Raw genomic sequence first — 27,630 nt, 5'->3', positions numbered from 1 at the left:
CTGGGACTGATGAGCCTCAGTGGGGCAGGGGCCTAGGACGAGGCCCAGGGCTCTAACCTGGGGGGGCGGGGAACAGTGGGGCTGCCCTGGGATGGTGACTAGGGGGACAAGCAGGTCTGGGGTTGGTGCTGAAGCCAGAGAGGGACACAGGGGCTGAGAGGGGCTCCGGGGGACAACCAGGGGAAGGCATCGGATTGCTGGGCCCATGGGCCTGGAGCTTGGTAGGGAGGTTCGGACGCAGGAGCAGGTAGAGAGGATGGGACGCAGGGAGGGAGATCTTGGCTGCACCGCTGGGGACCCGGCTGCCACTTGGCTCCGAGTCGGTGGGAAAGGGTGGTCCCTGAGGACAAGCTTCCACCTCTTTCCCCGGCCCCACAGGATGTCCTGTGTTTACTGAGGTGACCTTCGCCGGAACCAGGACACGGTGCCACCCCCTAAACTCAACTTCCCATGGCCACACCCCCTTGGGAGAGGGAAAGTGAGAGACACAGAGAGAGCGACAGAGAAAGGGAGAGACAGACACCCGGAGAGAGACAGAGACAAGGAGAGGAACAGAGCGCGGTAGAGAGACACACAGACAGACACACACCCTTCATGACAAAACAGCAAACTAGGAAAAGAAGCTTCCTTCACCCGCCGAAGGGCAACCACAAAACACAGCTGACATAGCAAAAGGCTGAATGCTTGTTCCCAATCTCTGGGGCCTGCGTTCAAGGGTATCTGCGCTCTGAGAGGCAGAGAGAGACAGAAGAGTGCGTACCAGCCTCCCTTGTCCGGCTGACCCTGAGCAGAGAGGATTTTCTTCCCGACTCTGGCCTGGCCTGTAGGCAGACTTTCCACCCTCGACTACTTAAAACTCCACTGGACTCTGTCCCTCCTGAAGGCACGAGGCACACAAGGCCCCGCCTCACAGGTGCTGCTGACCACGGGCCTCCCTTCAGTTTTCCCTCCTTCACGTTCACCGATTTCTCAAAGGGGTCACTGGCACAGGCCGTTCCCTCGCCTTGAAACCCACTCTCATTGATCCACCACCTGCCCAGCAGCCTTGCTTGAATGCCTATGTATCCTTCAGGTGCCGGCTCAAATGTCACTTCCTCCAGGAAGCCCTCCCTGCCCTTTCTGATGGTCCCAGAGTGCCAGGCCCCTCTTGTAGACCTAGATCTGTCCCTCATACTGCTTAACTCAGTGTGAATTATGCACTCATTTCACTGAGCACTTCTTGAATCTCTGCCCCCATACCCCACCTCCCAACTGTGAGCCTTGTTGAGGCCATGGGCATGGTCACTGCCGTGACACGGCACAGGGGTGGATACAGAAGAGGTGTCTGCGAATAGCTGCTGAATAAATGTATAAATGAGGAAATGGCATGTTTAGCCCTGCGGACCCAGCCATGAGCAAGGACTCAGTTCTCAACTTTTAGAAATTTCACATGTGCTGAGCTCTCTCTGGATTCAGGTCCTGTGCATGGGCTGTTCCCTCTGCCCATAACACTGTTCTCCCTCCTCTCTTGTCTGATTCCTGTGGGTCATTCAAGTCTCAGTTCACATGTCTCCTCCTCCAGGAAGCCTTCCCTGACCTCCCTTGCTGGGCTGGAGCAGGCACCTTTCCTGGCCTCCCCCATCAAGGCCCTGACCTTTCTGCCTGCGACTCTCTCATCACAATCCTGGCCATTCTGGGTCTGTCTCCCTGTTGGACTGTGAACTCTGTGAAAGCAGGCCCAGGCTATCTAAGTCACACTGTGTCCTCGGCACCATCCAGCATAGGGTTGGACACCAGACCAGATGCTCACGGACTGCTGACCTTGGATAAAGACCGTTCCCTTTCTCCCCTCTCGTACTTTGCCTGCATTTGTCCTTTTCCCTGGAAACCTCTTCCTACACTTTTTTTTTTTTAACCTGGCTCCCTCCTTCTCAACCAACCAGTTTGACTTCAGATGTCGGGTCTTCCAGAAATCCTTCCCTGAGCCTGCCCCTGCCCCTGGTAAATTTAGGTCTGTCGGTGTTGCCAGTGCCCAGCAAAGAGGCTGCTGCCCAGGGCCTGTGTGTGTTGAGTGAATAAATGAACACACGAATGGTTGAATGAATCAATGAGACAGAGAGAATGCGCTGGGGTGAGGGTCTCCTCAGGCCCATCAGCCGCCCTGATCACTCTGTTCCTTCCACCCTTCCCAGGAGAAGGATTCTGGTGGAGTCCTGGCCACACCCCAACCCTTGGTGGCTGCCAGGCCTGGAAAGCATTTCCCAGAGCTCAGCACATTCCTGCCTTCCCTGGCGGCTGAGAGTGGGCAGGGGGCATTTTGGAGAGAAGGGGGGAGGCCCCTAGCATTCTGGGATCCTGCCAACCTGCTCCTGGTCCCCTATGCCCTCAGGAGTAGGCCCCAAACTCTCGGTGTGGGGTGGGGTACAGGTCCACCAAGGGGCCAGGGGACCGGTGTGAGGGGCGAGTTTGACAACTGAGGTGAAGGCCTGGTGGCCGTGTCTGGCTGGACAATGGGAAAGAAGCTGCTGACGTGCACTTTGGGGGTAATCCCCGGTTTCATCCCAGCCCTGGCCCCAGGCCGGGGCTCAGAGAGCCGGGAGCATCGGAACCAGCGGGCCGGGTGGGCGCCAGGGGCATGTGGGGGTACTTGTGCTCTCTGTGCCGCCCCCCGGGGTCTGGTGAGTCAGGGCAGGCTGGGGTTGGGGGCCAGGGGATCAGGGTGAGGCCTGGTGGTCTTGGTTTGGGAGTTGGGCAGGTCTGGGTTCAAATCCTGTTGCTACCAATGACTTGCGGTGGGTGACCTTGGGTGTCACCATCTCTGAGCCTCCTTGTGTGTTATATGAAGAGGACAGAAGAGAGTTGCAGGGTCTCCGGGGCCCAGCAGAAGTGGGGTTGAACCCCAGTTCCACTACTTCCTGGTCGTGTTGCTAAATACTGGGCATAATGTGCTCCCCTTGCACCCTGGATTCTTGGGAGCAGAGCTTAGGGTGCCCAGCACAGTACTTAGCACATGATAGGTGTCCCGCCAACAGGGAAACTCCATTAAACAGAGAAGTGGGGTTCCTCTGTACCCAGTCTCACTCAGGCCCAAAGCCCTCCTCCCCATGACCAGTCTAGCCAGCCCCCTAATTTGTGTGAATAATAATGCAAAACACTTATAAGTGGCACTCACTTGATGCCAGGCTTTTAGCCTCTTTTAACGCATCTCATCTTTACGACAACCCCAGGAGGTGGGCACTTTTATTTTCCCTGTTTTAGAGATGAAGAAACTGAGGCTCAGAAAGATGCTGTCATTCATCCAGCAGGTGACCGGGCTGGGATTTGAACCCAAAATGACTGAAAAGAGGCAGTGGAAGGAGTTTATTTCAGGGGCCCCAGGAACCAGCGGGGCCCGTGCCCGGGTCTGGAAGTCAGGAAATAATGCTAGTCCGGTGCTTAGCCTCCAAGTGGCGGCAGCAACGTGCAGGTCCCTGGACCGAGGCCCCCGGTGGAGGTCTCAGCCCAGGCAAGGGCAGCGGCTGTCCCTTCCGTCTTACGGCTCCCCACCCCCTTTGCGGGTGGATGTAGCTGGGAGAGGGGGATGTTTGTTTCCCCACCACCCACTCCCTGATGATGTCATGCCTCGGCAGCCAATGGCTGGGGGTCTCCCCCCCTCCTCCCCCTCCCCATTCCTTTTCCCCCCCAAGCCTGGGGCTGGGGCTGAGCAGACGACCGGGAGCTCTCGAGGTGTCTGGAGGCCTAGTGGTAAGAGATCAGCCGGTCTTACCCGATTCTTGGCCAGGCTGAGAAACTGTGGGAATGAGACCCAGGGTCCTGGGAGGTGCTGGGAGGTGCTGGAAGGATCCCTGGGGGCTCAGGAGGCGGTGTGGTAGAGGAGTTAAAGGCACAGACTTCGGAGCCAGACCCTGGGTTCAAATCCCAAGGTTCCCCTCTTTCTGGCTATGCAGTCTTGGGCGGAATACTGCACCCGTTGTCTGTCTGCTTTCCCATCTGTGAAATGGGCTGTTGGAGGCCACCTCACAGGGCTGGTGCGAGAGTAGATCAGTTGCTGCTTCCGAAGAGCTGGGGCAGGATGCCGAGGCTGGGGCAGGCTTTTTGGTGCTTGGGATAGGGATCTGGCGAGGCAGGACTGAGCTTGGTGGCAGGAGGCCAGTGCCTGAGCTGGATTTTGTCTCTCACCCAGAGCTCCCCTTGGGTAAGAGAGAAAGTGGGGCCACCGGTGAGCAAAAGCTGGATATGAGACACTTTGAGATGCAGAGCGCCCCCCTCCAATCGCTGTCATTTGAGACTAGGGTACCTTACTTGAGCGCTTACTATATACTGGAACTATTCTAAGCACCTGCTGTTATTTTGTGAATCCTCAAAGCCACTCGTCGCAGGCTCCATTTCACAGATGAAACCAAGTCCCTGAGAGGTGGAAGACCTCACCCAGGTGTTCAAACCTGAGATGTGCTGGAGCAGGGACGACTGAGGCCGCTGGGAGCCCACTGCCAGAGAGCCTCCCCCTCTGCCTCACAGACGGTCTAGGGGCCCAGACAGGTCTAGGTGCCCAGACGAGTTGGGTCCACTCCTCCCCACTCCCACTGCTGAGGGCACCTGATCACTGGCAGTTGGGGAAGCTGAGGCTCTGGATGGGGAGAGATCCTAAATGGGATTGGCACCAGCCATGGGGAGAAGAGGGTTCCAACTGGAGGATTCTTCCATCAGGCCCAGCTCAGCTGAAGGGCCCAGGGCCCAAATGACAGGTCCTCACCCCAACCTGCTCTGAAGGGTGTGAGTGGCATCTTAAATGGGAATCTCAGGCAAACCTTCCTCAGGGAGGTATTGTGAGGATGTAATGAGCCAAGGTAGGCCAGGATCTTTGCGTTGAAGTACTCAAGAAATGGGGACTCAGAAAATTCTGGAAGCTGAGGAGTGTACCAGGGCAGTGCCACAAGAACCACTCAAGAACGGCTGTTGGCATCTGGAGGGTCCTGCTTGGCCTTCAGTCACCAGGGGAACCCCTTTAGAAGATCTTCCCCTAACACAGTCAGGGACCCCCAGGAACCTTCCCCCACTTCCCTCTCCCCCACCCCACCCCACCTAGTGGGATGGGCAGAGCTGGGAACAGAGAGTGCCCGGGGCGTAGCGGGGGGCTTCCTTCCGAAGCCGTCCCTACCCCACCCCAGGAGCTGGGTATGTGGTTCAGGAAGGGCACAGATGGGCTAAATATAACCTGGGCTGGGCGGCTGCCCCGGGCAGGGATGAGGGAGGAGGGCACTCTCTCTTGCTCCCGCCCTGGCTAAGCTTCCTGTGCCAGCCTCTGGGTGTGACCCTCGCCGCCCTGGCCTGAAACAGGGAGCTGGCAGACCAGGAGAGCCTCCCCTCCATCTCCACTACCCCCTACAAGTACCAGGCTCTCCCACCTCCAGCTCAGGATGCTGTGTGGTGTCAGCGACTCAGTTTTTCGGACCTCGGTTCAAGTGCCGACTCTGTCACTGTGATATCTTAACCCTCATTTATTCATCATAAAATGGGGTACTGAGGCCACATCTATAAAGTGCCTGCCCAGCCCAGGGTTGGCACCAATGTGGTACCTCTAAAAATGCCTATTTGGGGCACCCCCAATCCCCACCTCCCTTCCCAGCCCAGCCCCTGCCCCAGTTGTTTTGCTGCCTGGGGCTCCTGCAGCGCTCAGAGCCACTAATGCAAGTTCAGGTCCAGAGTTGGGGCCAAGGGCAGGGCCTTGGCTGGGTGACCCCAGACAGGTCACTTCCCCTCTCTGAGCCTCAGTTTCCAAACCTAAAATAGCCACCACATTCAGGGCGATTCAAAGACCCATGAGGGCCAGCACTGGGGCCAGTTTGGAGGAAATGCCACAGATGTGAGAGCCCACCCGACCTGGAGCAGCTGAGGGCTCAGAGGGGAGGCTGGGGAAAGCCACGGAAACCAGGACTCCTAGGAGGGCCAGAGAGGAGACCCCTGCTACTGTGGGGTCCCTGCCAGTGGAATGGGTACAGCTGGACCATTGAGGGTCCCTGTGTCCTCTATCCTGGCCAGTGGTGGGCTATGAAGGGCCATTGTGCGTCTGGGGGTGGGTGGGCAGGGGCAGAATGTGACTGGGCACAGCAGATGGGCCATTGTTTGAGGGAATGTGCCGCGTGAGGCCTGACCTTTCCCTGTAGAGTGGGGGTTGGCGGGCTGGCATGCCAGGTGGGGGCAGGGAGGACAAGGCCAGAGATGGCCGGGGGGGGGGGTGGAAAGACAGTATCCGTTCCCTTTTCCCCAGAAGGGCCTGTTGGGGAGGCTGCCTGGGAATCCCCAGTTCTGCTTCCTTCTCACTGGGCTGTGTGACTTTATGCGAGGTTCTTGGCCTCTCTGAGGGGCTATGGGTTTTCTGCAGGGAGGAGGCGGAGCACAGGACTGACGAAGAATAACCACTCGGTAACCATTAGTTATCATCTTCCGTAGAAGAGTCTGGAACTCTCAGATGACAAGTCCTGGCTCAGCCCCTTGTGACCATTTGTGGCTGCCCTTCTCCCAGCCTCAGGTGTCTTCTCTATAATGGGCTTGGTAACTTCTCTATAATGGGCTTGATAACTGTATTGACCTCACAAGAGGTCAATGCTCCCGCCCTGGCTAATCTTCTTAGGTGTATGGGCAATGAATAACCCCTGTGGGACATTTGTCACAAGATCAGGACCACAAGAAGTTCTTAGTAATAATAATAGGGCTTCTGAAGCCCCTCCATGTACCCAGCATTTTGTATTTACTCACTTATTTGACGCGGTAGGTGCTTTCCTTCTCCCCATTGAACAGATAAGGAAGCTGAGGCCCAGAGAGGTGAGGTGATTGGCCCACACGGAGGACATGGGAGTGGTTAGGATTGTTTTATAATGAACTTGGCTCTCTCCGTCAACCCAGGGCGACGTTGGCGCAGGGGCTCTGCTGTCAGGCAGTCCCAGGAGTCAGCTCTGGCTTTACTTTACTGTTTCTTGTCCAATAAAGGTCTTTTCGGCCTCAATTTGCCCCACTGCACTATGGGGCTAGGATACTGACAGAGCGCAGGAAGGGTCAGGCCCTCAGGAAGCAATGGGTGGGGTTAGCTGATGGTAATGCTCACGTTCTTCTTCTTAGAGCCCCGGACCCAGGAGGCCCAAGGAGCTGGAGGTGACCCTGAGGTGAGCATTGGCCGGTGCCACGTGCCCCTCCCCGCCCTCCCGCCCCTCCCTGGCCTGCTTGGAGCCTCATGCCCTGGTCTCTTCCTGGCAGGCGGCAAGACCCCAGAGGAAGGGCGTGAGCCCCGCAGACGGCTGTGCGGTACCCCAGGCTGGGCTCCTGTTAGGAGGGGGTGCCTGTGCCCAGGCAGCGGTGAGAGGACACGGGTGGGGGGCCCTTCTCCCCTTCTGATACCCATCTTGGCCTCTCCCCTCCACGCCCGGCCTCCTCCTCACATCCTCTCCTGGCCTCAAGCCTCCCTCCTGGTCCCCCACAGGCTCACAGACAGCGGCTCCATGCAGAACTGAAGCTGGTTCTGCAGCAGAAGGGAGAGAGGACGCAGGAGCCTGGGGCCCGGGTGACGCCCAGCAGCGCCATGGAGGCCAGGAGCCGGAGTGCTGAGGTGAGCAGCCCACATGCTCTGCAAGGGGAACTTGGGGAGGCCCAGCTGGGGGACACAGACTGAGGCAGCAAGAAGACACTTCCTGGTTTCTCCGTGCCTCAGTCTCCCCATCTGTGAACTAGAAATAGCAACAGCGCTTATGTTATAGGTCACTGGGAGGAAAAGAATTTTAACATAGGGAACGTGCTTAGCACAGTGCCTAGTACAGAAGAAGAGTCAAAGCGGCAAATTCATTGGGGGCATAGTGGAGTTTTATTAATAACAAGCTAAAGAAAATCAGGCAGAAACCTTTCATTGGAAGAGGTAGGAAAGGTATGGGGGTTAAACACCTGAGCTTTGAGCCCATGGGCTTAAATGCCAACCCTACCACTTCAACTGCACAGCTCCAAACAGGGGACCTAACCTCGCAAACCCTGTTTTCCCATTGGTGAAATGGAACAAAGGTCACTGGTACGGAGCTAGAGGACCCACACAGACTGCTTCCTACCGGATGCTAGGCACAGAGCAGGTCCACTTTCCTGGGAGCCAAGCGGAGGCTGAGGGGTGGCAGGCAGGGGGTAAAGTGCAAGGAGGTCACTGCCTCCAGGTCGGCCCATGGGCTCTGAGGCCACAGAGCGGGGGTTTAGGCCCAGCTGCTTAACTCTGCTGTGTGGCGTTAGGCAAATCACTCCGCTTCTCTTTGCCTCTGTGTCTTCCTTTGTGTCAGTCCAAGCTGTGGGGAGGATGAAATGAGATGCTGTACATAAAATGCTTAGCCCAGGGCCTCAGGGTGGTGGTGATGGGCCTGCTGTTCCCTGCTGCCCCTACCACGACTGTTCTCCCCTCTTTTCACCATGCTCCTCCCAGCCCTCTAGTCCCAGGGCCACTGCGGGCCTAGACCTGCCTCCCTAACCCTCTCCAAGCCCTGGGCCTAACTCCAGTCTATGTCAGCCCTGATGCCCTGTCCATTACAGCATCCTCTCGGATCCCTGTTGCTTCAGGTCTCAGCTCACAGGCACTCCTTCCGGTACACGCATGTCCCCCAACTCTACAGTAGGGAAATGGGCCCAGAGAGGACAAAGTTCTCCCCCTAGAGACACACAGCAGATTGCGTTCCTAGACGGTTGTGGAACTGAGGTCTCTCACCGCCTTTTCTAAGCCCCGGATGTGAATCCCGGAGGGCGCTGCTGGGCCAGGGCCAGGTCAGCACCATTTACAGTAAATACCAGGAATGCCACGTCTGCTGGTCCACCACTCGTTACCCACGCACCCCCCCTTCACTGGATTCCCTCTCCCAAAGGCGTTGTGCAGGTCTTGGGGTCACAGAGTCCACAATAGGGTACAGTCTCACACACGTTCGAGCCTCCAAAGAGCCCCGTCTCACCCTCACCCCTCCATCCTGTACCACGTAAAGGTCCAGCCCTTTCCTCGGAATCCCATCCTCACTCCACCCCTTGCTCGGCTGTTTATTAAAGCCGTTTCCTATACCTCAATCCCACCCTTAGACTACGGGTCCCCGCCTTACCTCCGCGTATTACTCTCTAGCCACACCCCTCTCAGATTTTTAGCCCCTCCTCCGTGGCCTGAGCTGAATCCGCCAGAGCGGTCCGATCCCACGCCAACCCCCTAGCCCCGCCCCCGGACTGACCCCGCCCCCCAAGGGCACAGCCCCGCCTCTCACAACTCCGGTTCCCTCTGGCCTCGCTACCCCGCCCCTCCTCTACAACCCCGCCCCTCGCCCCGCCCCTTCGACGGCGGCCCCGGGGTTCCTGCCGGCCCAAGAGTGGACGGAACCGTTGAGCCTGGCAGCGGGTGCGAGAGAGCAGGCGGCCCTCGCGCTTCTTTAAAGGGAAGATGCCGGAGTGGGTGGGCCCGCACGGCCGGCCTGAGCCGCGCTCAGAGGCCTGTAACTGGAGGACCCGTTTAAGAGCCGCTTTTAAGCGCGATGCTGGGCTCTGGGCGAGGTCCTGCCCTAGCGCCCCATGGCGGCCTCTCGCTGCCCTCCGCAGGAGCTGAGGCGGGCGGAGTTGGTGGAGATCATCGTGGAGACCGAGGCGCAGACCGGGGTCAGCGGCATTAACGTAGCAGGCGGCGGCAAGGAGGGAATCTTTGTCCGCGAGCTTCGAGAGGATTCGCCCGCCGCCAGGAGCCTCAGCCTGCAGGAAGGTGGGCGGGGCGGAAGCATGGGGCGGGGCCTTTCCGAGGAGGCGGGGTTAGGAATCCGCCCCGGATCCCGGGCGTGGCCGGCCCCCAAGGAGGCGGGGAGAATGGCTTGGAGCGGGGCTTTGTGTGTCGGCCTTGCAGTGGCTCAGTGCGGGCTCTGGAGGTTCATGGTGTCGGTTTGACTCCCAGATCTGCAGTTTACTAGCTTGTGATCTTCTGTGCCTTGGTTTTTTTCATCTCGAAAATGGGAATAATCCTAGTACTCACCTCGCAGGGTTATTACGTGGATTAAATGAGTCAGTATTTGAAAACACTTGGCGCATAGCTAAGTGACACGCAGTAAACACTATTTAAGCACTAGTTGTTGTTTTTGTTGTTGGGGCTGGAGAAAAGAGGTGGAGTTAACTTGGAGGGGGTATGGAGGGGAGCTTTAGTAAGTAAGGGATATTTTAGGCGACATGGATGAGGCCGATGTGATTTATTCATGCAACAACTATTTACTAAGTGCCTTCTATTTTCAGATATTATTCTAGGTGTTTGGGCTACTGCAGTGAACAAAACAGACAACACTCTCTGCACTTATGGAACTTATCTTCTAGTAGAGAGAGATGTATTTGAGCAAAATATGTAAAATACAGAGTAAATTAGAAGGCATTGTGTGCTATGGGTGCCTGTAGGACAGTTGTATTTTTAAATATGGTGAGCCAGGAAGGGAGGAAAGACCTGGTGGAGGGTAGGGAGTGAGCTATGTGGCCATGTGGAAGAGCATTCCATGCAGAGAGAACAGCTAGTGCAAATGCCCCGAGGTTGGGGTGTGCCTAACTTGATGAAGAGCAAGGGAGCCAGTGTGGATGCAGTAGAATTAGAGAGGAAGAGAGTAAGAGATGAGGCCAAGAGTGGTAAGGAAAGGGCATTTTTCAGAGGGCTTTATAGGCCATGGGGAGGATTTTGACTTTTAATCTGGGAGGGTTGTGAGTGAGTGGAGGGGGCACATGAATTGGCTGTGTTGGACAGCATGCTGCATTAGCAGTAGACTGAAGGGGCCAGGGTGGGGAGCAGGGAGGCTATTCCGGGGGCGCCTGGCTGGCTCAGTCAGTAGAGCATGAGACTCTTGACCTCGGGGTCGTGAGTTTGAGCCCCACGTTGGGTGTAGAGATTGGGTTTTTTTTTTTTTTAATTTGTTTGAGAGAGAGTGAGAACTAGCAGGGGTGGGGGGGAGGGGGGGAGGAAGAGGGAGAAGCAGACACCCCACTGAGCAGGGAGCCCAACTCAGGGCTTGATGCCAGGACCCTGGGATCATGACCTGAGCCAAAGGCAGATGCTTAACCAACTGAGCCACTCAGGTGTCCCGAGTTCACTTTAAATAAATAAATAAATACACACACACACACACACACACACACACACAGAGTCTACTCTGATTATCCAGGTAAGAGGTGGTGATGCTCAGGGCCAAAACCGTGTTAATGGACATGAAGAGAAAGGTTTGGATACTGGATATATTTTGAAGGAGGAGTCTTCAGGACTGGATATGGGGAGCGATGAAAAGAGAAGGGTCAAGGATGTGTCCAGGGATTCTTGACCTGAGGATGGAGTTGTTGGTTCTACAAATGGGCAACATTGGGGCTGGAGCTTGTTTGGAGTAAGACCAGGAGTACAGTTTGGATCTGTCAAGTGAGGGCTGTCTGTTGGAGGCCAAGATGAAGTTGTGGAGGGCCAAATGGATATATGAGTCTAGAATGGCGGGGAGAGTGCTGGGCTGGAGAGATGCACTTGGGACTTGTCAGCCCATTTGTGGTCTTTTTTTTTTTTTAATTTTATTTTATTATGTTACATTAGTCACCATACAATACATCATTAGTTTTTGATGTAGTGATCCATGACTCATTGTTTTTGTATGACACTCAGTACTCCATGCAGTACGTGCCCTCCTTAATACCCATCACCGGGCTAACCCATCCCTCCACCCCCCCACCAATTTATGGTCTTTAAACCATAATCTGGATGAGCTTCCTTAGGGGGTGAGTGTAGCATGGAGATGGAGATGAGAAGGGGTCCAAGGCCTGAACTCTGGGACCGTGTGTCATTAAGAGATCCAGGAGATGGGGAGGCTGAGAAGAAACCGCCAGGAGGTTCTAGAGGTTGTGTGGCGTCCTGGAAGCCAAGCCAGACAAGTGGATGAAGGAGAGAGAGTGACGTTAGGTCGAAGGCTGTGAGGTCCCCTCAGGTGAAGTCTGGGACTTGATCATTGGACTTAGCTACACAGAGGTATGGGACCTTGAGAGGAGCCATTCAAGGTTCTGGAAAGGGTGTCAGAAGTGTGATTGGAGAAGTGGAGGTAAGGCAGCTAGACAACTCAGTGCATTTGCCGTTAAGATGAACAGAAAAATGCAGCAGGAGCTCTAGGAGTGAGGTCAGGACAGCTTTTCCTATGGGACAAATAATGGTATGTTGTATGCTGATGGGAATAACATAGGAAAGGGACAAATTGGTGATGTGGGGAGAGAGGGGAGAACTGCTACAGGATGTCCCTGAGAAGGCAGTGGAAAGGCTGACCTGAGGTAGAAGTGGGGACAGTTCATTCTTAGGAATAGGTGGAGAGTAGAGTAAATAGCCACAGGAGTAGGGGGGTGAGTAATGGCGTGGGAGTTTCTGGAAGTTCTGATTCTGTCCTCTCAGTAAAGGAAACAAAATCAGTGTCTAAAATGTGAGAATGGGGGGCGCCTGAGTGGCTCAGTCGGTTAAGTGTGTCTGCCTTGGGCTCAGGTCATGATCCCAAGGTCTTGGGATTGAGCCCGAGTCGGGCTCCCTGCGAATAAAATCTTTAAAAATAAAATAAAATAAAATGTGAGAGTGGGGAAGGGAAGTGGAAAGGCAATGGGCGTGGCTTGAGTGGGCGTGGCTTTGCTCAGCTCGGGCGGGGCTAAGGCCATGGGGTGGTGCTTCACCCTAGGGTGTCTGGACCTCAAACTGGGAGGAACTTTGCTTCTCAAGTCTGTGCTGGGGGGTGGGGGCAGGGGGAATAGGAGGGGCCATAGTTTGGGGCGGGGCCTCTCTGAGCTCACTCCAGGGAAGTGGGTGGAACCAGGCCTGGGTGGAGCCAGGAGGTGCCCACGCCCTGCCCACCTCCACCTTGCCTGCAGGAGACCAGCTGCTGAGCGCCCGTGTGTTCTTCGAGAACTTCAAGTACGAGGACGCACTACGCCTGCTGCAATGTGCCGAGCCTTACAAGGTCTCCTTCTGCCTGAAGCGCACTGTGCCCACTGGGGACCTGGCGCTGCGGCCTGGCACCGTGGCTGGCTACGAGATCAAGGGCCCACGGGCCAAGGTGGCCAAGCTGGTACGCGTGCTTAGCCCGGCCCCGGCTCTGGACTGCCCCAGCGATCCAGTCTCTGCGCCGTGAGCCCTACTCCTCCACACCGTGGGCCAGCCTTGCCCTCTGTCTTGTCACTAACCCAACGCTAATCCCACCCTCCGCCTCCTATTCTCCACCCCTAAACTCCTCCCTGGGGCGGGGGACCCACCCATCTCAGACCAGGGCCTTTATCCACTTTGGAGAGGCATCATCTCTAGGCTTGCCAGTGGTCCTGAACCAGGAGACTCCAAACCAGGAAGCCCAGGGGTTAAAGCCTGAGTGCTGCAAACTTAACTGCTGAGCGACCCTGGACAAGTTTCTTTCCCTTTCTGGGCCTCAGTTTCCCCATCTCTAGAATGAAGGTATTGGGGGAAATCCTGGATGAGGACCTAGAAGTCTTGGGTCCTAGTTCCTACACTCGTGTTGACTCATTATCAGATTCTAAATGAATGTCTTTGCCCTACGGGGGCAGTCATTGTGAAATGACAGGAAGGAAGTGGGGCTGGTGTTTTTGGGGACAAGATGCTTCATCCAACACATCCCCAGCCTGGTGCAATGCCAGATGGGGTTCCCCCTGTCTTCCCCGAGCCTCCCACTGTCCCACCGCCTCCCGCATCTCTCCTCTCTCCCCAGAACATCCAGAGTCTGTCCCCTGTGAAGAAGAAGAAGATGGTGGTGCCCGGGGCCCTGGGGGCCCCTGCAGACCTGGCCCCTGTTGACGTCGAATTCTCCTTTCCCAAGTTCTCCCGTCTGCGTCGGGGCCTCAAAGCCGAGGCTGCCAAGGGTCCCGTCCCAGCTGCCCCAACCCGCCGGCGCCTCCAGCTGCCTCGGCTACGCGTCCGAGAAGTGGCAGAAGAGGCCCAGGCGGCCCGGCTGGCCGTTGCTGTTCCTTCCCCAAGGAAAGCCAAAGTGGAGGCCGAGGTGGCAGCAGGAGCCCGTTTCACAGCCCCCCAGGTGGAGCTGGTTGGGCCCCGGCTGCCAGGCGCCGAGGTGGGTGTCCCCCAGGTGTCTGTCCCCAAGGGGCTGGGAGAGGTGGCCCTCCACCTGCCAACCCTTGGACTAGGAGCCCCTGCTGCACCTGCTGTGGAGCCCGCGGCCCTAGGGATCCAGGTCCCCCAAGTGGAGCTGCCCACCTTGCCCTCGCTACCCACTCTGCCCACACTTCCCTGCCTGGAGACCCGGGAAGGGGCTGTGGCAGTGACGGTGCCCACCCTGGATGTGGTGGCGCCTGTCGTAGGGGTGGACCTGGCCTTGCCGGGTGTGGAGGTGGAGGCCCGAGGAGAGGCGCCTGAGGTGGCCCTGAAGATGCCCCGCCTCAGTTTCCCCCGCTTTGGGGCTCGAGCAAAGGAAGTCACCGAGGCCAAGGTGGCCAAGGGCAGCCCCGAGGCCAGGGTGAAGGGGCCTAGACTTCGGATGCCCACCTTCGGGATCTCACTCCTGGAGCCCCGGCCGGCTGCCGCCGAAGCTGCTGTTGAGAGCAAGCTAAAGCTGCCCACCATCAAGATGCCCTCCTTTGGCCTTGGGGTCTCGGCCCCTGAGGTCAAGATGCCCAAGGGGCCTGAGGTGAAGCTCCCGAAGGCTCCTGAGGTGAAGCTCCCGAAGATGCCGGAGGCAGCCGTTCCGGACGTGCAACTCCCAGAGGTGGGACTCCCCAAAGTGTCAGAGATGAAGCTCCCGAAGGTGCCGGAGATGGCTGTGCCAGAGGTGCGGCTCCCCGAAGTGCAGCTGCCAAAAGTCCCCGAGATGAAGCTCCCGAAGGTGCCCGAGATGGCCGTGCCCGACGTGCAGCTCCCCGACGTGCAGCTCCCCGAGGTGAAGCTCCCAAAGGTGTCTGAGATGGCCGTGCCCGACGTGCGTCTCCCCGAAGTGCAGCTCCCCAAAGTCCCCGAGATGAAGCTCCCGAAGGTGCCTGAGATGGCCGTGCCCGAGGTGCGGCTCCCCGACGTGCAGCTGCCGAAGGTCTCGGAGATGAAGCTCCCCAAGGTGCCTGAGATGGCCGTGCCTGATGTCCACCTCCCAGAGGTGCAGCTGCCGAAGGTCTCGGAGATGAAAGTCCCTGACGTGAAGCTCCCCGAGATGAAACTCCCGGAGATAAAACTCCCCAAGGTGCCCGAGATGGCTGTACCCGACGTCCACCTCCCAGAGGTGCAGCTGCCGAAGGTGTCGGAGATGCGGCTGCCGGAAATGCAGGTGCCCAAGGTCCCAGAGGTGCATCTTGCGAAGGCGCCCGAGGTGAAGCTGCCCAAGGCTCCGGAGGTGCAGCTAAAAGCAGAGCGGGCAGAGGGGATGGAATTTGGCTTCAAGATGACCAAGATGACCATGCCTAAGCTAGGGAGGGCGGAGTCCCCATCACGAGGCAAGCCAGGCGAGGCAGGGGCTGAGGTCTCTGGGAAGCTGGTGACACTTCCCTGTCTGCAGCCAGAGGTGGGTCCCGAGGCTCGTGTGGGTGTCCCCTCTCTCACACTGCCCTCCGTGGAGCTAGACCTGCCACGGGCCCTCAGCCTGGAGGGGCAGGTCCCAGCAGCCGAAGCGGGCAAGGTGGAGCGGGCAGAGGGCCGTGGGGCGGCCGCAGGGGTCGGGGAAGCGGCCTTCCGGATGCCCTCTGTTGAGATCGTTACTCCGCAGCTGCCCACGGTGGAAGTTGAGGAAGGGCGGCTAGAGGTGATGGAGATGAAAGTCAAGCCCTCCTCCAAGTTCTCCCTGCCCAAGTTTGGACTCTCGGGGCCCAAGGTGGCCAAGGCGGAGGCTGAGGGGGCCGGGCGGCCCACCAAGCTGAAGGTGTCCAAGTTCGCCATCTCACTCCCCAAGGCCCGAGCGGGGACTGAGGCTGAGTCCAAAGGGGCAGGGGAGGCAGGCCTGCTGCCCGCCCTCGATCTGTCCATCCCACAGCTCAGCCTGGATGCCCATCTGCCCACAGGCAAGGTGGAGGTGGCGGGGGCTGATGTCAAGGTCAAGGGGCCCAGGTTTGGCCTGCCCAAGTTTGGGGTCAGAGGCCGGGACGCTGAGGCGGGAGAACTAGCGCCAGGGGTGGCCGAGCTGGAGGGCAAGGGCTGGGGTTGGGATGGGAAGGTGAAGATACCCAAGCTGAAGATGCCCTCCTTTGGGCTGGCTCGAGGAAAGGAAGCTGAATTCCAGGGTGGGCGTGTCAGCCCGGGAGAAAAGCCAGAGTCCGTGGCTGGGCAGCTTAAGATCCCTGAGGTGGAGCTGGTCACACTGGGGGCCCAGGAGGAAGGGAGGGCCGAGGGGGTGGTGGCTGTCAGTGGAGTACGGCTCTCAGGCCCGCAAGTGTCCGTGACCAGGCCGGCAGGCACTGAGGGCCAGGAGGGGGCGCTGAGGATGCCCCTGGGCATCTCCCTGCCCCAGGTAGAGCTGCCTAGCTTCGGGGAGGCCGGCCTGGGCACCACCACTGGCCAGCAGGTCAAGGCTGCAGCCCCATCAGCAGAGGGCACAGCAGGCTACAGGGTCCAGGTGCCTCAGGTGACCTTGTCTCTGCCTGGAGCCCAGGTGGCAGGTGGTGAGCTGTTGGTAGGTGAGGGTGTCTTCAAGATGCCCGCTGTGTCAGTGCCCCAGCTTGAGCTGGACGTGGGGCTGGGCCGAGAGGTGGGTGAGGCAGCCGCAGGCGAGGGTGGCTTGAGGCTGAAGATGCCCACGCTGGGGGCCAGAGCTGAGGCCAGGGAAGAGGGGCCTGGAGACCAGTCCGCAGGGGCCGAGCGCACCTTCCACCTCTCACTGCCCGACGTGGAGCTCTCACCACCCGCCGTGGGCAGCAGCCATGCTGAGTACCAGGTGGCCGAGGGCGACGGGGAGGCCGGACACAAGCTCAAGGTGCGGCTGCCCCGGTTTGGCCTGGTTCGGGCCAAGGAGGGCGTTGAGGAGGGTGAGAAGACCAAGAGCCCCAAACTCAGGCTGCCCCGGGTGGGCTTCAGCCAGAGCGAGGCGGTCACTGGGGAAGGCTCCCCGAGCCCTGAGGAGGAGGAGGAGGAGGAGGGCGGCGGGGAAGGGGCCTCTGGGCGCCGAGGCAGAGTCCGGGTCCGCTTGCCCCGCGTGGGCCTGGCCACCCCTTCCAAGGCCTCTCGGGGCCAGGAGGGCGAGGCAGCCTCCAAGTCCCCTGGGGGGGAGAAGTCGCCCAAGTTCCGCTTCCCCCGGGTGTCCCTAAGCCCCAAGGCCCGGAGTGGGAGCGGGGACCAGGAAGAGAGTGGGTTCCGGGTCCGGCTGCCCAGCGTGGGGTTTTCGGAGACAGGGGCTCCAGGCCCCGCCAGGATGGAGGGGGCGCAGGCTGCAGTTGTCTAAAGCTGCGGGGCGGAGGGAGAGTCCCCTCCCATCTTCCCATCCCCGCCTCCTCTTTGTTTTGTGTGTGAGATAACTAGCACTAACCCTCAGAGGGCCGGGAGGTGGGTGACAGACAGGGACCGGGCCAGGGAGGCCTTATGTCCGGCTCCCTGGCAGGAGTGCCTGTATCTTGCCAAGCCATGTGAATAAAATAATCCAGAGGTAGCCTTGTGTTGGGTTTTGTGGGTGGGTGGAAGGGGAATGCGGGGGGGACAGGGGAGGGTGGAGAGGGTGCAGGGAAAGAGGTCCCCAAGGAGGGGGACTACTTACTTGAGTCTGGCCTGAGGAGAGCCTCTGTTGAGGGGAGACACCAGGCCACCCCAGGTCTGAAGAGAGTCCGGGAAGATTCGCCGTGGGCCGGGTGGGACGGGGCCTGCCCTTGCCGTTCAGGATTCCCCAGGGCCTCTGAGCGAGACCCCTGTGCTGAGGCCTCTCTGCCTGTCCTGGGGGAACCCCTCCCACTAGGACCTCCCTGGGGGTCCCTGAGAGAGCAGAACAATTGCTACCCATCTGCCCTCTGCTGGCCATCTCATCGACAAGAGCACCTCTGCATCCTGGGGATCGCTTTCCTGTCTGGCGTGTTTGACTGCCCCGTCCGCCCCGGCCCCACCCAGGAAGGCCCCTCCTGGTCCGCTCCCCAGGCTCTAGGGTTCAGAGCCTCTACCCCAGATCCCTGGCTGCCTCTTAGGACTAGGTCCCAGGGTCCGCAGCTCCTGTCAGGGGCTGGGCCTTGGCTCCCAGGGCCCCAACCCCACACAGGATCTAAGCCCGCACCAAGGAGCTCCCGACGCCCCCACGTCTCTCCGCAGTGCCCCAGGCTGGGACAAGAAGACATTCTGTCCAGTCCCAAGTGTCCTCCCGACGTCCCCGTATCTGCGCATCCACCATCCTCACATCCCGCCATGCCCTGGAGTTGTCACACACGCCTGACTTACTCCAGCACCTTCTCCGTTAAAGCTGGCCTCCCTCGGGTCACCTCCGGGGCACATGGTTTCTCTTCGTCCCCACCAAATATGGCAGGAATGATTTATACCTATGGCGCACACCCTTTGCCCAGCCCCCCCCCCCGCAACATTTAGGGTTTCCCTCCCACCACGGCTGACCTGTCAGGGTCCATAGTGATCTCTCTGTGGCCACGCCGAGGGCTTCCCCTGGCTCCCTTGTCCTGACTTCTCGAGGTCCCTTCCTCTTTCCTGAACACTCTCTTCTCTCTTCCCCACTCCTGCTCTCTCTCCTCTTGCCCCTTGGGCCCTCAGGACTCCTCCCAGGCCTTCATCCTTCCCCACATCCTCCCCAGACCGGGTCACCCTCCCTGTGGTCCACATGGGAATCTAGTGTCCCCTGTGTGCCTCCCCTGGACGCGGCAGCGGTTCAGAGCTTGGGTCTAGAGCCAGAATGCTTGGGGTCAAAGCGTGTCGCTGGCACCCAGCTGGGTGCCCTTAGGCATTCTTTTCATTTTTGTGTCTTGATTTTCTCTTCCATAAAATGGAGCTATTAAAACCTATGTGTAAGGATCGGATAAGGCTTCTAAAGCACTCAAGACATGTCTATAAAGATTTCAGTGTTCAATCTCCTAATCTGACATCAGCATTTTCTCCCCTAAAGTGCTCCTTATCCACGTCCTTGTCCCAGGGACCATCCCTGAGCTCTGGGCCTTGTTCTGGATGGTTCCTTCCTTCCCCCCCACAACCTGTCCGTCCCACAGCCTGGCCTCCTAGCCTCCTGTCTCATACACCAGCCTCCTCCCCTGCACCCCAACCTCCCTCCCCTGGGCCCCGCTCCAGGTTCGGGGCCTCCACTCTTGTCCCTGCCACTCTTATTTGCACGGTAGCTTTCTGACACTTAAATCTGACCCTGTCCTCCCTTGCTCAGAGCCCTTCTGTGGCTCCCCACTGCCCTCAGATAAATGGGTCCAAACTCCTTAGCCTGGCATTCAAGACCTTTTACCACCTGGTCCTGCTTCAGCGGCACCTCCCTCCCCCGTGGCAGCCACAGGCAGGGGCGGGTGTTTGCTGAACACAGGGACACACACACACACAGACGCACGCACGCACGCACGCATCCCCCAAGCTCTTCACCTCTGCTTAGGAATGAATGTTCCAGTCCTCCATGCCAGAGGTCCAGGATTGGACTTCCTTCTCAGTCGACCCTTCACCTGGGTCCAGCCCCTCCGGGGTTCCGCCACTGGGGTGGGGGAGGGGGCTCAACCTGCCACCCACCCCCCATTCCAGCCTGGGGCTCAGGTCTCCGACAACAGAACCAGAGCCACTCAGCAACGCTGGAACCCATTTGGGGGGGCCTGGGGCCCCTTGTCCCAAGCCAGGAGGACTTCAGGGGAGGGGTGTGGCCCCTGGCAGACTGGCAGTGTGGCCCAGGGGGCTGGGGGGTGCCAGGGAGGTGGGGGTGAACCTCGAAGCGGGAGGCACGAGTGCGGTTCTCTTTCCCCTGCTGGGGGGGCCTCGGAGCCGGTGGTGGGCCGGAAGGCTTCGAAGGCAGAGCCTGTGGGGCGGGGGTGGCGGCAGTGCTGCGGCCAGTGGCAGGGGCACCATGGCCACCATCCAGTCCGAGACTGACTGCTATGACATCATCGAGGTGCTGGGCAAGGGCACCTTCGGGGAGGTGGCCAAGGGCTGGCGGCGAAGCACGGGCGAGATGGTGGCCATCAAGATCCTCAAGAACGATGCCTACCGCAACCGCATCATCAAGAATGAGCTGAAGCTACTGCGCTGCATGAGGGGTCTGGACCCAGAGGAGGCCCACGTCATCCGCTTCCTCGAGTTCTTCCATGACGCCCTCAAGTTCTACCTGGTCTTTGAGCTGCTGGAGCAAAACCTTTTCGAATTCCAGAAGGAGAACAACTTCGCACCCCTCCCTGCCCGCCACATCCGCACAGTCACCCTGCAGGTGCTCAGAGCCCTGGCCCGGCTCAAGGAGCTGGCGATCATCCATGCTGATCTCAAGCCCGAGAACATCATGCTGGTGGACCAGACCCGCTGCCCCTTCAGGGTCAAGGTGAGTTGGGCGGCCCTGGCGTGGCAGCATCCCTCGTTCTTGTCTTCTCCCAGCTTCCCCCAGCCCTGGACACTCTCCTGTCGCTAAGGTCTCCCTTGTCCCACCTCCCAGCCTTGAGGTCTCCCCTTCCCTGCCCATGATGCCTCTCCCCACCTCCTGGCCCTCAAATCCTCCCACCTCCCTGTCCCGATTCTGACATTCCCTGTCCTGGACCTGAGACCTCCCCGCTCCTTCTCCAATTCATTGTTCAGCTTCTCTGGCCCAGTCCTGTCTATGTGGGGCTGACATTCTAGTGGGAGAAACAGAGTCACCAAGATAAATGAGTCAAATGTGGTATGTGAGTGAGAAGGAGAGAAGATAAAGCAGGGCAGAGGAGGACGTGGGGCGTGGATCGGTGGGGGTAGTAGTGAGTGAAATTGTAGACACGTCCGTGAGGGAGGCTTCACTGAGAAGGTGACATTTGAGGAAAGTCCCAAAGGAAGGAGGTCGCCATGTAGACATCTGGGGAAAAGCATCTGGGTAGAAGGAACTGTTAGTGCAAAGGCCCTGAGGTAGGAGTGATCTAATTATATATGTTTGCGAAGCAGCCAGGAGGCCAGGGTGGCTGAAGCAGAGTGAGAAGAGGAGGGACATGGGATCAGGGAGGTGACAGGGCTGGGACACACAGGGCCTCGTGGGCCACAATGAGGACCGGTTTTATTCTGTGTAAGATGGGGCCACAGGAGGCTTCCGAGCAAAGAGGGGCGGTGATCTGACTCAGGTGTTCCCAGGGTCCGTCTGGCGGCATGAGGGCAATAGCCTGCCAGGGGCAGGATCAGGATAGCAGTGAGGGGTGTCTGCTCTGCTCCAGGTGGGAGGCCTGGGTGTGGAGGTGGAGTCGGGGTAGTGGGAGGAAGGGACAAGGTGCCTGCTAGGTAGGTTTGGAGCTACTGACAACAGGATTTGCTGACTGATCTTATGTGAGGTGTCAGAAAGGACTTGATTGGAGATGAGAGCCTGATGGCCCGAGTGACTGGAAGGATGGAAGTGCCATTCTTCATCACAGACAGTTTGTTCATTAACAAACATTTACTGGGGGGGGGGGCACCTGAGTGGCTCAGTTGGTTAAGCGACTGCCTTCAGCTCAGGTCATGATCCCAGAGTCCTGGGATCGAGCCCCGCATCATGCTCCCTGCTCAGCGGGAAGCCTGCTTCTCCCTTTCCCATTCCCCCTGCTTGTGTTCCCTCTCTCGCTGTCTCCCTCTCTCTGTCAAATAAATAAATAAATAAATAAAATCTTAAAAAACAAAACAAAACAACAACAACAAAAACATTTACTGGGGCGCCTGGGTGGCTCAGATGGTTAAGCGTCTGCCTTTGGCTCAGGCCATGATCTCCAGGTCCTGGGATCGAGGCCCATGTCGGGCTCCTGGCTCAGCGGGGAGTCTACTTCCCCCTCTCCCTCTGCCTCTCCCCCTGCTTGTGCTCTCTCTCTCAAATGAATAAATAAAATCTTTAAACAAAAAACAAACACTTACTGAAGACCCACTCTGGACCTGACCCTGTGCTGGGCACACAGAAGCACCTCCCATGCATGTCACAAGCCCCTGGGCCCCCTATCCCAGTCCTGGACCCCCACCTGTGACCCCCAGTCCCAGACCTGGCCCTTTCACCCTGGACCCCTACCTCTGCCCCCAAATCCCAGACCTGGCCCCTCTGCCCTGGCCCCCTGCCTATGTCCCCCAGCTCAGGCCTGGCCCCTTCACTCAGGACCCCTCCTCCTTCTGTCCCACAATCCCAGACCCGGCCCCTCTGTCCACTTCTGGGCTTGTTACTGTCTGGTGAAGGGTCCGAACTAGGAGCAGGTGGGGCTATGAAGTCAAGGCCTGGTCAGTTTTGGTCACCACTGTGTCCTTGGCATCTCCCAGCACAGTGCTGAGGAGGGGTCAATGCTAAATGAATGTCAGAGTCACAGGGAGGTAGGCAGGCAGGAAAAGGCAGATCATTTAGCCCTAAGAGATGGAAGGACAGAGCCCCAAGGAAGGAGAGACTCCCACAAACAGAGCAGGGGATGGACAGGACAGATCCACAACACCCGGCGCTGGCCCCCCTCCTGTGTCTGTGGAATGCATGAATGACTGGATCCCGTGAACACTGAGTGCCCTGGGTCCCTCATGCTCTGAGATTCAGGCCTCAGCCGTCCGCACCCAGAGTGCAGGTTAATAACCCTTCCATCGTACCACCTTCTGCAAATAGAAGGTGAGGGATGGCTGAATGAAAAGCAGAGAAACTCAGAGGGGGTAAACTGAGGCAGGGATCAAGATAGAGTCTTGGAGATTCAGAGTGAAAGTGGCACAGGGTGCCTCCCAGCGGCATTGGGAGAGAAAAGACTTTCAACCGTCCCCAGCGCTAGAGCAGTGGGTGTTCATCAAGCCCCGTCCTGGGAGCTGCGGGGTGGGGGGCTGTGAGGGGTGTCCAAGGTACCTGATGATGAAGACAGAATAGAACGGGCTTCAGGGAGGTGTCTTCCTAGCAGGTGACCCAGGGATGGGGACGGAGAGAGACACAGATTGTTGAGAGACACAATGAACAGCCAAGCAGTGAAGAGGCAAAGAAAGAACAAGACATATAAAAAAGGCAGAAGGAAGCAGAATGGCAGGGACATAAAAGTCCATTCATTCATTCATTCATTCATTCACTCATTCCTGACTGAGCCCCTAGCTGTGTGCTGGGCACTGTTCTAGGTGGCTAGGGATGAGCAGCGAACTGACAAAATCCCTACCCTGATGGGACTGGCATCCTAGCTGGGTAGACAATGAACTCGACTAAAAGGTAAAATATATAGGATGTGAAATGGTGTTAAGAGTTCTGGAGAAAAGCAGGGAGCCAGGAAGAGGGGGAGGCTGTTTTTCATAGGATGGCCAGGGGAGGTCCCCTCCACTGAGAAGGTGACATTTGAGACCTGAGATGAGGGAGCCGTGTGGACACCTGGGGGAAGAGCATGCCAGCCAGAGGGAATGGCCTTTGCAAAGGCCCTGAGCTGGGAAGGCATCTGGCTTGCTCAAGGACAGTGGGACACCTGTGAGAGGGAAAGCAGGAGGCGCTGAAGGCAGAGAGGTGATGGGGCAGATTGCTCGAGCCTTGGGGGCCACAGTGAGGACGTTGGCTTTTAACACAGGATGCCTCAGGGGGTCTGTATGATGAGGAGACTGGGGCACAGAGGGGAGGGAGCAGGGAGACGAGCGAGGAGGCCCCTCCATCAGCCTCGGTGAAAGATGATGGAGGATGGGGCGGCGCGGGGGAAGCCGAGGCTGGGACGCAGAGGGGGCAGAGTCTGGATCTGTTCAGAAGGTGGAGCCGACAACATTTGCTGATGGGCGAGGTGTGGCATGAAAGACAAAGAGAGGGGTCCTAAACCTCACAGGCATAAGTCCTAGTGGAACGAAACAGAGACAAACACAAAACCAGAGACTAAGACGGGCGAAGATAGGCACATAAACAAGAGATAAAGATTCACAGACACAGCGACAGTCAGATAGCAGGTGCAGAGAGACACAGGCGACAGCCACGGGGGAGACCTAGATTGGTTGTCCCTGTCCCCTGCCCTACCCACCTGCCTCCCCCCCTCCCCACAGGTGATTGACTTTGGCTCAGCCAGCATTTTCAGCGAGGTGCGCTATGTCAAGGAGCCATACATTCAGTCGCGCTTCTACCGGGCCCCTGAGATTCTGCTGGGGCTGCCCTTCTGCGAGAAGGTGGACGTGTGGTCACTGGGCTGCGTCATGGCCGAGCTGCACCTGGGCTGGCCCCTTTACCCGGGCAACAATGAGTACGACCAGGTGCGCTACATCTGTGAGACGCAGGGCTTGCCCAAGCCCCACCTGCTGCACGCCGCCCGCAAGGCCCACCACTTCTTCAGGCGCAACCCCCACCCCGATGCCGGCAACCCCTGGCAGCTCAAGTCCTCGGCCGACTACCTGGCTGAGACCAAGGTAGGGGAGGGCAGGCGATGTGGGGGCTGCTACATCGACAAGATCTGGGCTAGACCTCAGAGAGGGCCGGAAGTTTGAGGGTCAGCTCAAATCACAGCAAGTCACAGCAAGAGAGATGTGGGTGAGACCCCAGGTGACACTGGAAGTACATGGTAGTTCCTCTGAGTTTCATGGCAAGGGCTCGGCAAGCTCGCAGAGCAAGCAAGCTGGGAGGCCTGGTGGGCTGGGCTTGGGGGTGGAGGCTGCAGGAGCAAGAGGGATCTGGATTTGACTCCAAGGGGGACTAGAGGTTGAGGGCAGCTCCTCTGCTAGCCGCTGGTAGGGGCTGGAGCCATGGCTCTGGGGAGGCCCGGAGGTCTGGGGGAGAAGTGAAACTTGGCTCAGTGAGACTCTGGGTGAGATGGCAGGAGGACCAAAGAACCCAATCTGGTACGTTTCCTGCAGCAGTAGGAGGGCTCTGGGTCGGACTAGAGGGGCTTTCCCCACAGCAAGAGAGCTCCAAGTCAGATCATGGGCAGAACTGGAAGTCTAGGTTCAGGTGTGTGGACTTCATGGCAACCAGAGAGCCCTGGACCAGACCAGAGGGCAGACTGGAAACTGGGGGCGGAGGGAGTAGGTCATATGTGGGCCCCACTGCAGGAGCACCTGAGGCCCAAGGCCCGGATTCGATGTCAACCCCGTGCCCCCACCGTGTCCCACCAGGTGCGCCCCCTGGAGCGCCGCAAGTACATGCTCAAGTCACTGGACCAGATTGAGACGGTGAACGGTGGCGGGGCGGCCAGTCGGCTGCCCGTCGCGGACCGCGAGGTGCTGGCGGAGCACGCCGACCTCAAGAGCATGGTCGAGCTGATCAAGCGCATGCTGACGTGGGAGTCGCATGAGCGCATCAGCCCCAGTGCTGCCCTGTGCCACCCCTTCGTGTCCATGCAGCAGCTGCGCAGCGCCCACGAGACTACCCGCTATTACCAGCTCTCGCTTCGTGGCTGCCGCCTCTCGCTGCAGGTGGAGGGCAAGCTGCCCACGCCGGTGGCAGCTGCGGCGGAAGACGGGCCCCCCTACTACCGTCTGGCTGAGGAGGAGGAGGCTGTGGGCATGGGCAGTGTGGTGGGCAGCGGGCCCTTCTTCTGCGAGGAGAAGGCGCCGGGCATGCAAAGGGCCATTGATCAGCTGGACGACCTGAGTCTGCAGGAGGTGGGGCGGGGGCTGTGGGGTGAGAGCCGAGCCGACGTGGTGCCTGACATGCTGGCCCCCCTCAAAGCCGCCGCCGCGGGCCGCCGCATGCCCGACTCAGGCCCTGAGCCCATCCTGGCTTTCTATGGCAGCCGCCTGGCAGGCCGCCACAAGGCCCGCAAGCCACCCGCAGGCTCCAAGTCTGACTCCAACTTCAGCAACCTCATCCGGCTGAGCCAGGCCTCCCCTGAGGATGATGGACCGTGCCGGGGCAGCGGCTGGGCAGAAGGAGAGCGCCGCGGGGCCTCCACAGAGCCACCCACCCTCCCACAGCGGGATGGGGATGGACCAGACATCAAGGACATGACCATGGATGCTGACGTGAGCCCGGTGGGTTGGCTGGGATGCGGGTGGTTCTGGGATCAGGGCCTCCCCGAGCTCCAGGATGGGGGGGTACAGTGAACCAGGCCTGGCCCTCCCTCCCCCCTAACCCCACATCTGCATTGCCTGCAGCTGGCTCAGGGTTCAACACATACTAGTCCACTCTCAGGATGTGACAAGGTTCAGCAAACACTAACCCACATTCAGGATATGATTAGGATTTGATACCGCTCAGCGTACGCTAACCTGTATTCAGGATGTAACATTCAGCACACACTAACCCACCCTTACAAGGTGATAAGGCTCAGCACACACTGATCACTTCCGGATGTAAGGCTCAGCACACACCCATATTCAGGATATAAGGCTCAGCACACACTAACCTACTCTTATGATGTGATGAGGCTCAGCACATACTAATCCACCTTCAGGCTGTACAGAAACTCAGAACGCCTTAATCCACCTATAGGAAGTGATAAAGGCCCAACACTCACAACAAGGCCTTAGCAGGTGCTCACCCATCCTCAGGAAGAAGTGACAAAGCTTCAGAGACACTGATAGTCCCTCAGAGCACATTGAAGTCTCCGCACACACTGTTTGAGCCCCCAAGTTGCGATGAGGGTTCGGGACCTATAAAATCACCCTTGGGAAGTCACAAGGGTTCAGTTGGGACTGGAGAGAGTCCAGGAGGGGCTGGCCGGGCGCTCCTTGGCTGATGGTCCTTTCTTCTCCTCCCCAACAGAGGCCGGGCTCTGAGCTCTTCGACCCCAGCAGCTGCCCTGGGGAATGGCTGAGTGAGCCAGCCTGGACCCTGGAGGGTGTCAGGGGGCCACGGGCTCAGGGGCTCCCACCCCGGCACGCTCACCCGCACGGTCTGCCCCGGGCCACCAGCTTTCTGCAGCACGTCGGTGGGCACCGCTGATGGTGACCCCACCCCTGCCCATCACTAGGGGCTGCGCTAGCTGGGCTGGTATCCCTTCCTCAGAAGCCATTTCCTGAACCCACGTATTATTCTTACAGAAAGACAGTTATTCAGAAATTTCCCATTACCCTTTCCCATGGCGCATGCCAGCACACAACCCCCCGAATGCAGGAGGGCCTTGGGGTCTGGCCTGTGGGCCCCTTCCCTGGGGGGGGGTGGCCAAAGGGACACAGGAAGGGGGCTGCCCCCACTGGCCCTGAGCATGCCCTCGGCCCTGCTGCCTCTGCCTATTTCAATAAAGAACTGTTGAGCAGCTCTGCTTGAGGCCTGGACTGGAGCTGGGGTGGGGTTCAGTTTGGCGCCCGGGGCCCTGCTCTCCAATGCTGCTGTGCTCAGCTGGTCCCTGCGAGGGACAGGCTGACCCATCCCCTAAATATGCTAAGTGCTTGGCACGAGAGAATCCGCCCTCAGAACATTCCGTGTGTTCAGCAGGTGCCAATGCGAGCTTGCCAAATGCCAAGGTCTCATCTGTAGACCTGCCCTTGCCGCGTGTATGGGCTTGGCATGCCCTCCTCACCCACGCTTGGGTCATGGTTAAGTGCGAATTCCCTTGGCAGGCATAAATTCATGCTTGGTGCACACTCGGGTGTTTGGAACATGCGAGGCCACCCCTGGGAGCCGGTGATGGTTCAAAGTGTGCCCATCTGGGAACATGCTAGATGTATAGCACACACTACCCTATGCTGGCTATGTAAGGCTCAGCTCACGC

At 58.6% G+C, this 27,630-nt stretch overlaps 2 protein-coding genes across 2 annotated transcripts; both read left to right on the top strand.

Annotated features, from left to right (window-relative positions):
• Positions 1–9,322: 9,322 nt before the first annotated feature.
• On the top strand, positions 9,323–17,570 carry PRX (periaxin). The gene is made up of 3 exons (XM_028095665.2): positions 9,323–9,724; positions 12,865–13,061; positions 13,710–17,570. Exons 1-3 carry the CDS (start codon positions 9,541–9,543, stop codon positions 17,364–17,366), a joined length of 4,038 nt encoding a protein of 1,345 aa, XP_027951466.1. The 5' UTR covers positions 9,323–9,540; the 3' UTR covers positions 17,367–17,570.
• A 2,290-nt stretch (positions 17,571–19,860) lies between these two features.
• HIPK4 (homeodomain interacting protein kinase 4) lies at positions 19,861–26,959 on the top strand. Its single transcript, XM_028095638.2, has 4 exons — positions 19,861–20,417; positions 24,032–24,388; positions 25,091–25,939; positions 26,682–26,959. Exons 1-4 carry the CDS (start codon positions 19,953–19,955, stop codon positions 26,859–26,861), a joined length of 1,851 nt encoding a protein of 616 aa, XP_027951439.2. The 5' UTR covers positions 19,861–19,952; the 3' UTR covers positions 26,862–26,959.
• Positions 26,960–27,630: the final 671 nt, after the last annotated feature.

Source organism: Eumetopias jubatus, unplaced genomic scaffold (assembly GCF_037043125.1).
Source record: "Eumetopias jubatus isolate StellerSeaLion01/CBP00866 unplaced genomic scaffold, mEumJub1_p1.0 scaffold_10, whole genome shotgun sequence".
In the NCBI taxonomy this organism is placed as follows: domain Eukaryota; kingdom Metazoa; phylum Chordata; class Mammalia; order Carnivora; family Otariidae; genus Eumetopias; species Eumetopias jubatus.
This window is presented reverse-complemented; position numbering and strand designations above follow the sequence as displayed.

What these genes read in the sequence shown, in the direction of transcription:
- PRX (XM_028095665.2), top strand. Translation starts at nt 9,541, where the DNA reads ATGGCGGCCTCTCGCTGCCCTCCGCAGGAGCTGAGGCGGGCGGAGTTG. An exon ending in GAGCCTCAGCCTGCAGGAAG is followed by an intron (nt 9,725 to 12,864) that starts GTGGGCGGGGCG and finishes CCTTGCCTGCAG; the next exon opens with GAGACCAGCTGCTGAGCGCC. An exon ending in GGGCCAAGGTGGCCAAGCTG is followed by an intron (nt 13,062 to 13,709) that starts GTACGCGTGCTT and finishes CTCTCTCCCCAG; the next exon opens with AACATCCAGAGTCTGTCCCC.
- HIPK4 (XM_028095638.2), top strand. Translation starts at nt 19,953, where the DNA reads ATGGCCACCATCCAGTCCGAGACTGACTGCTATGACATCATCGAGGTG. An exon ending in GCTGCCCCTTCAGGGTCAAG is followed by an intron (nt 20,418 to 24,031) that starts GTGAGTTGGGCG and finishes CCCTCCCCACAG; the next exon opens with GTGATTGACTTTGGCTCAGC. An exon ending in ACATGACCATGGATGCTGAC is followed by an intron (nt 25,940 to 26,681) that starts GTGAGCCCGGTG and finishes CCTCCCCAACAG; the next exon opens with AGGCCGGGCTCTGAGCTCTT.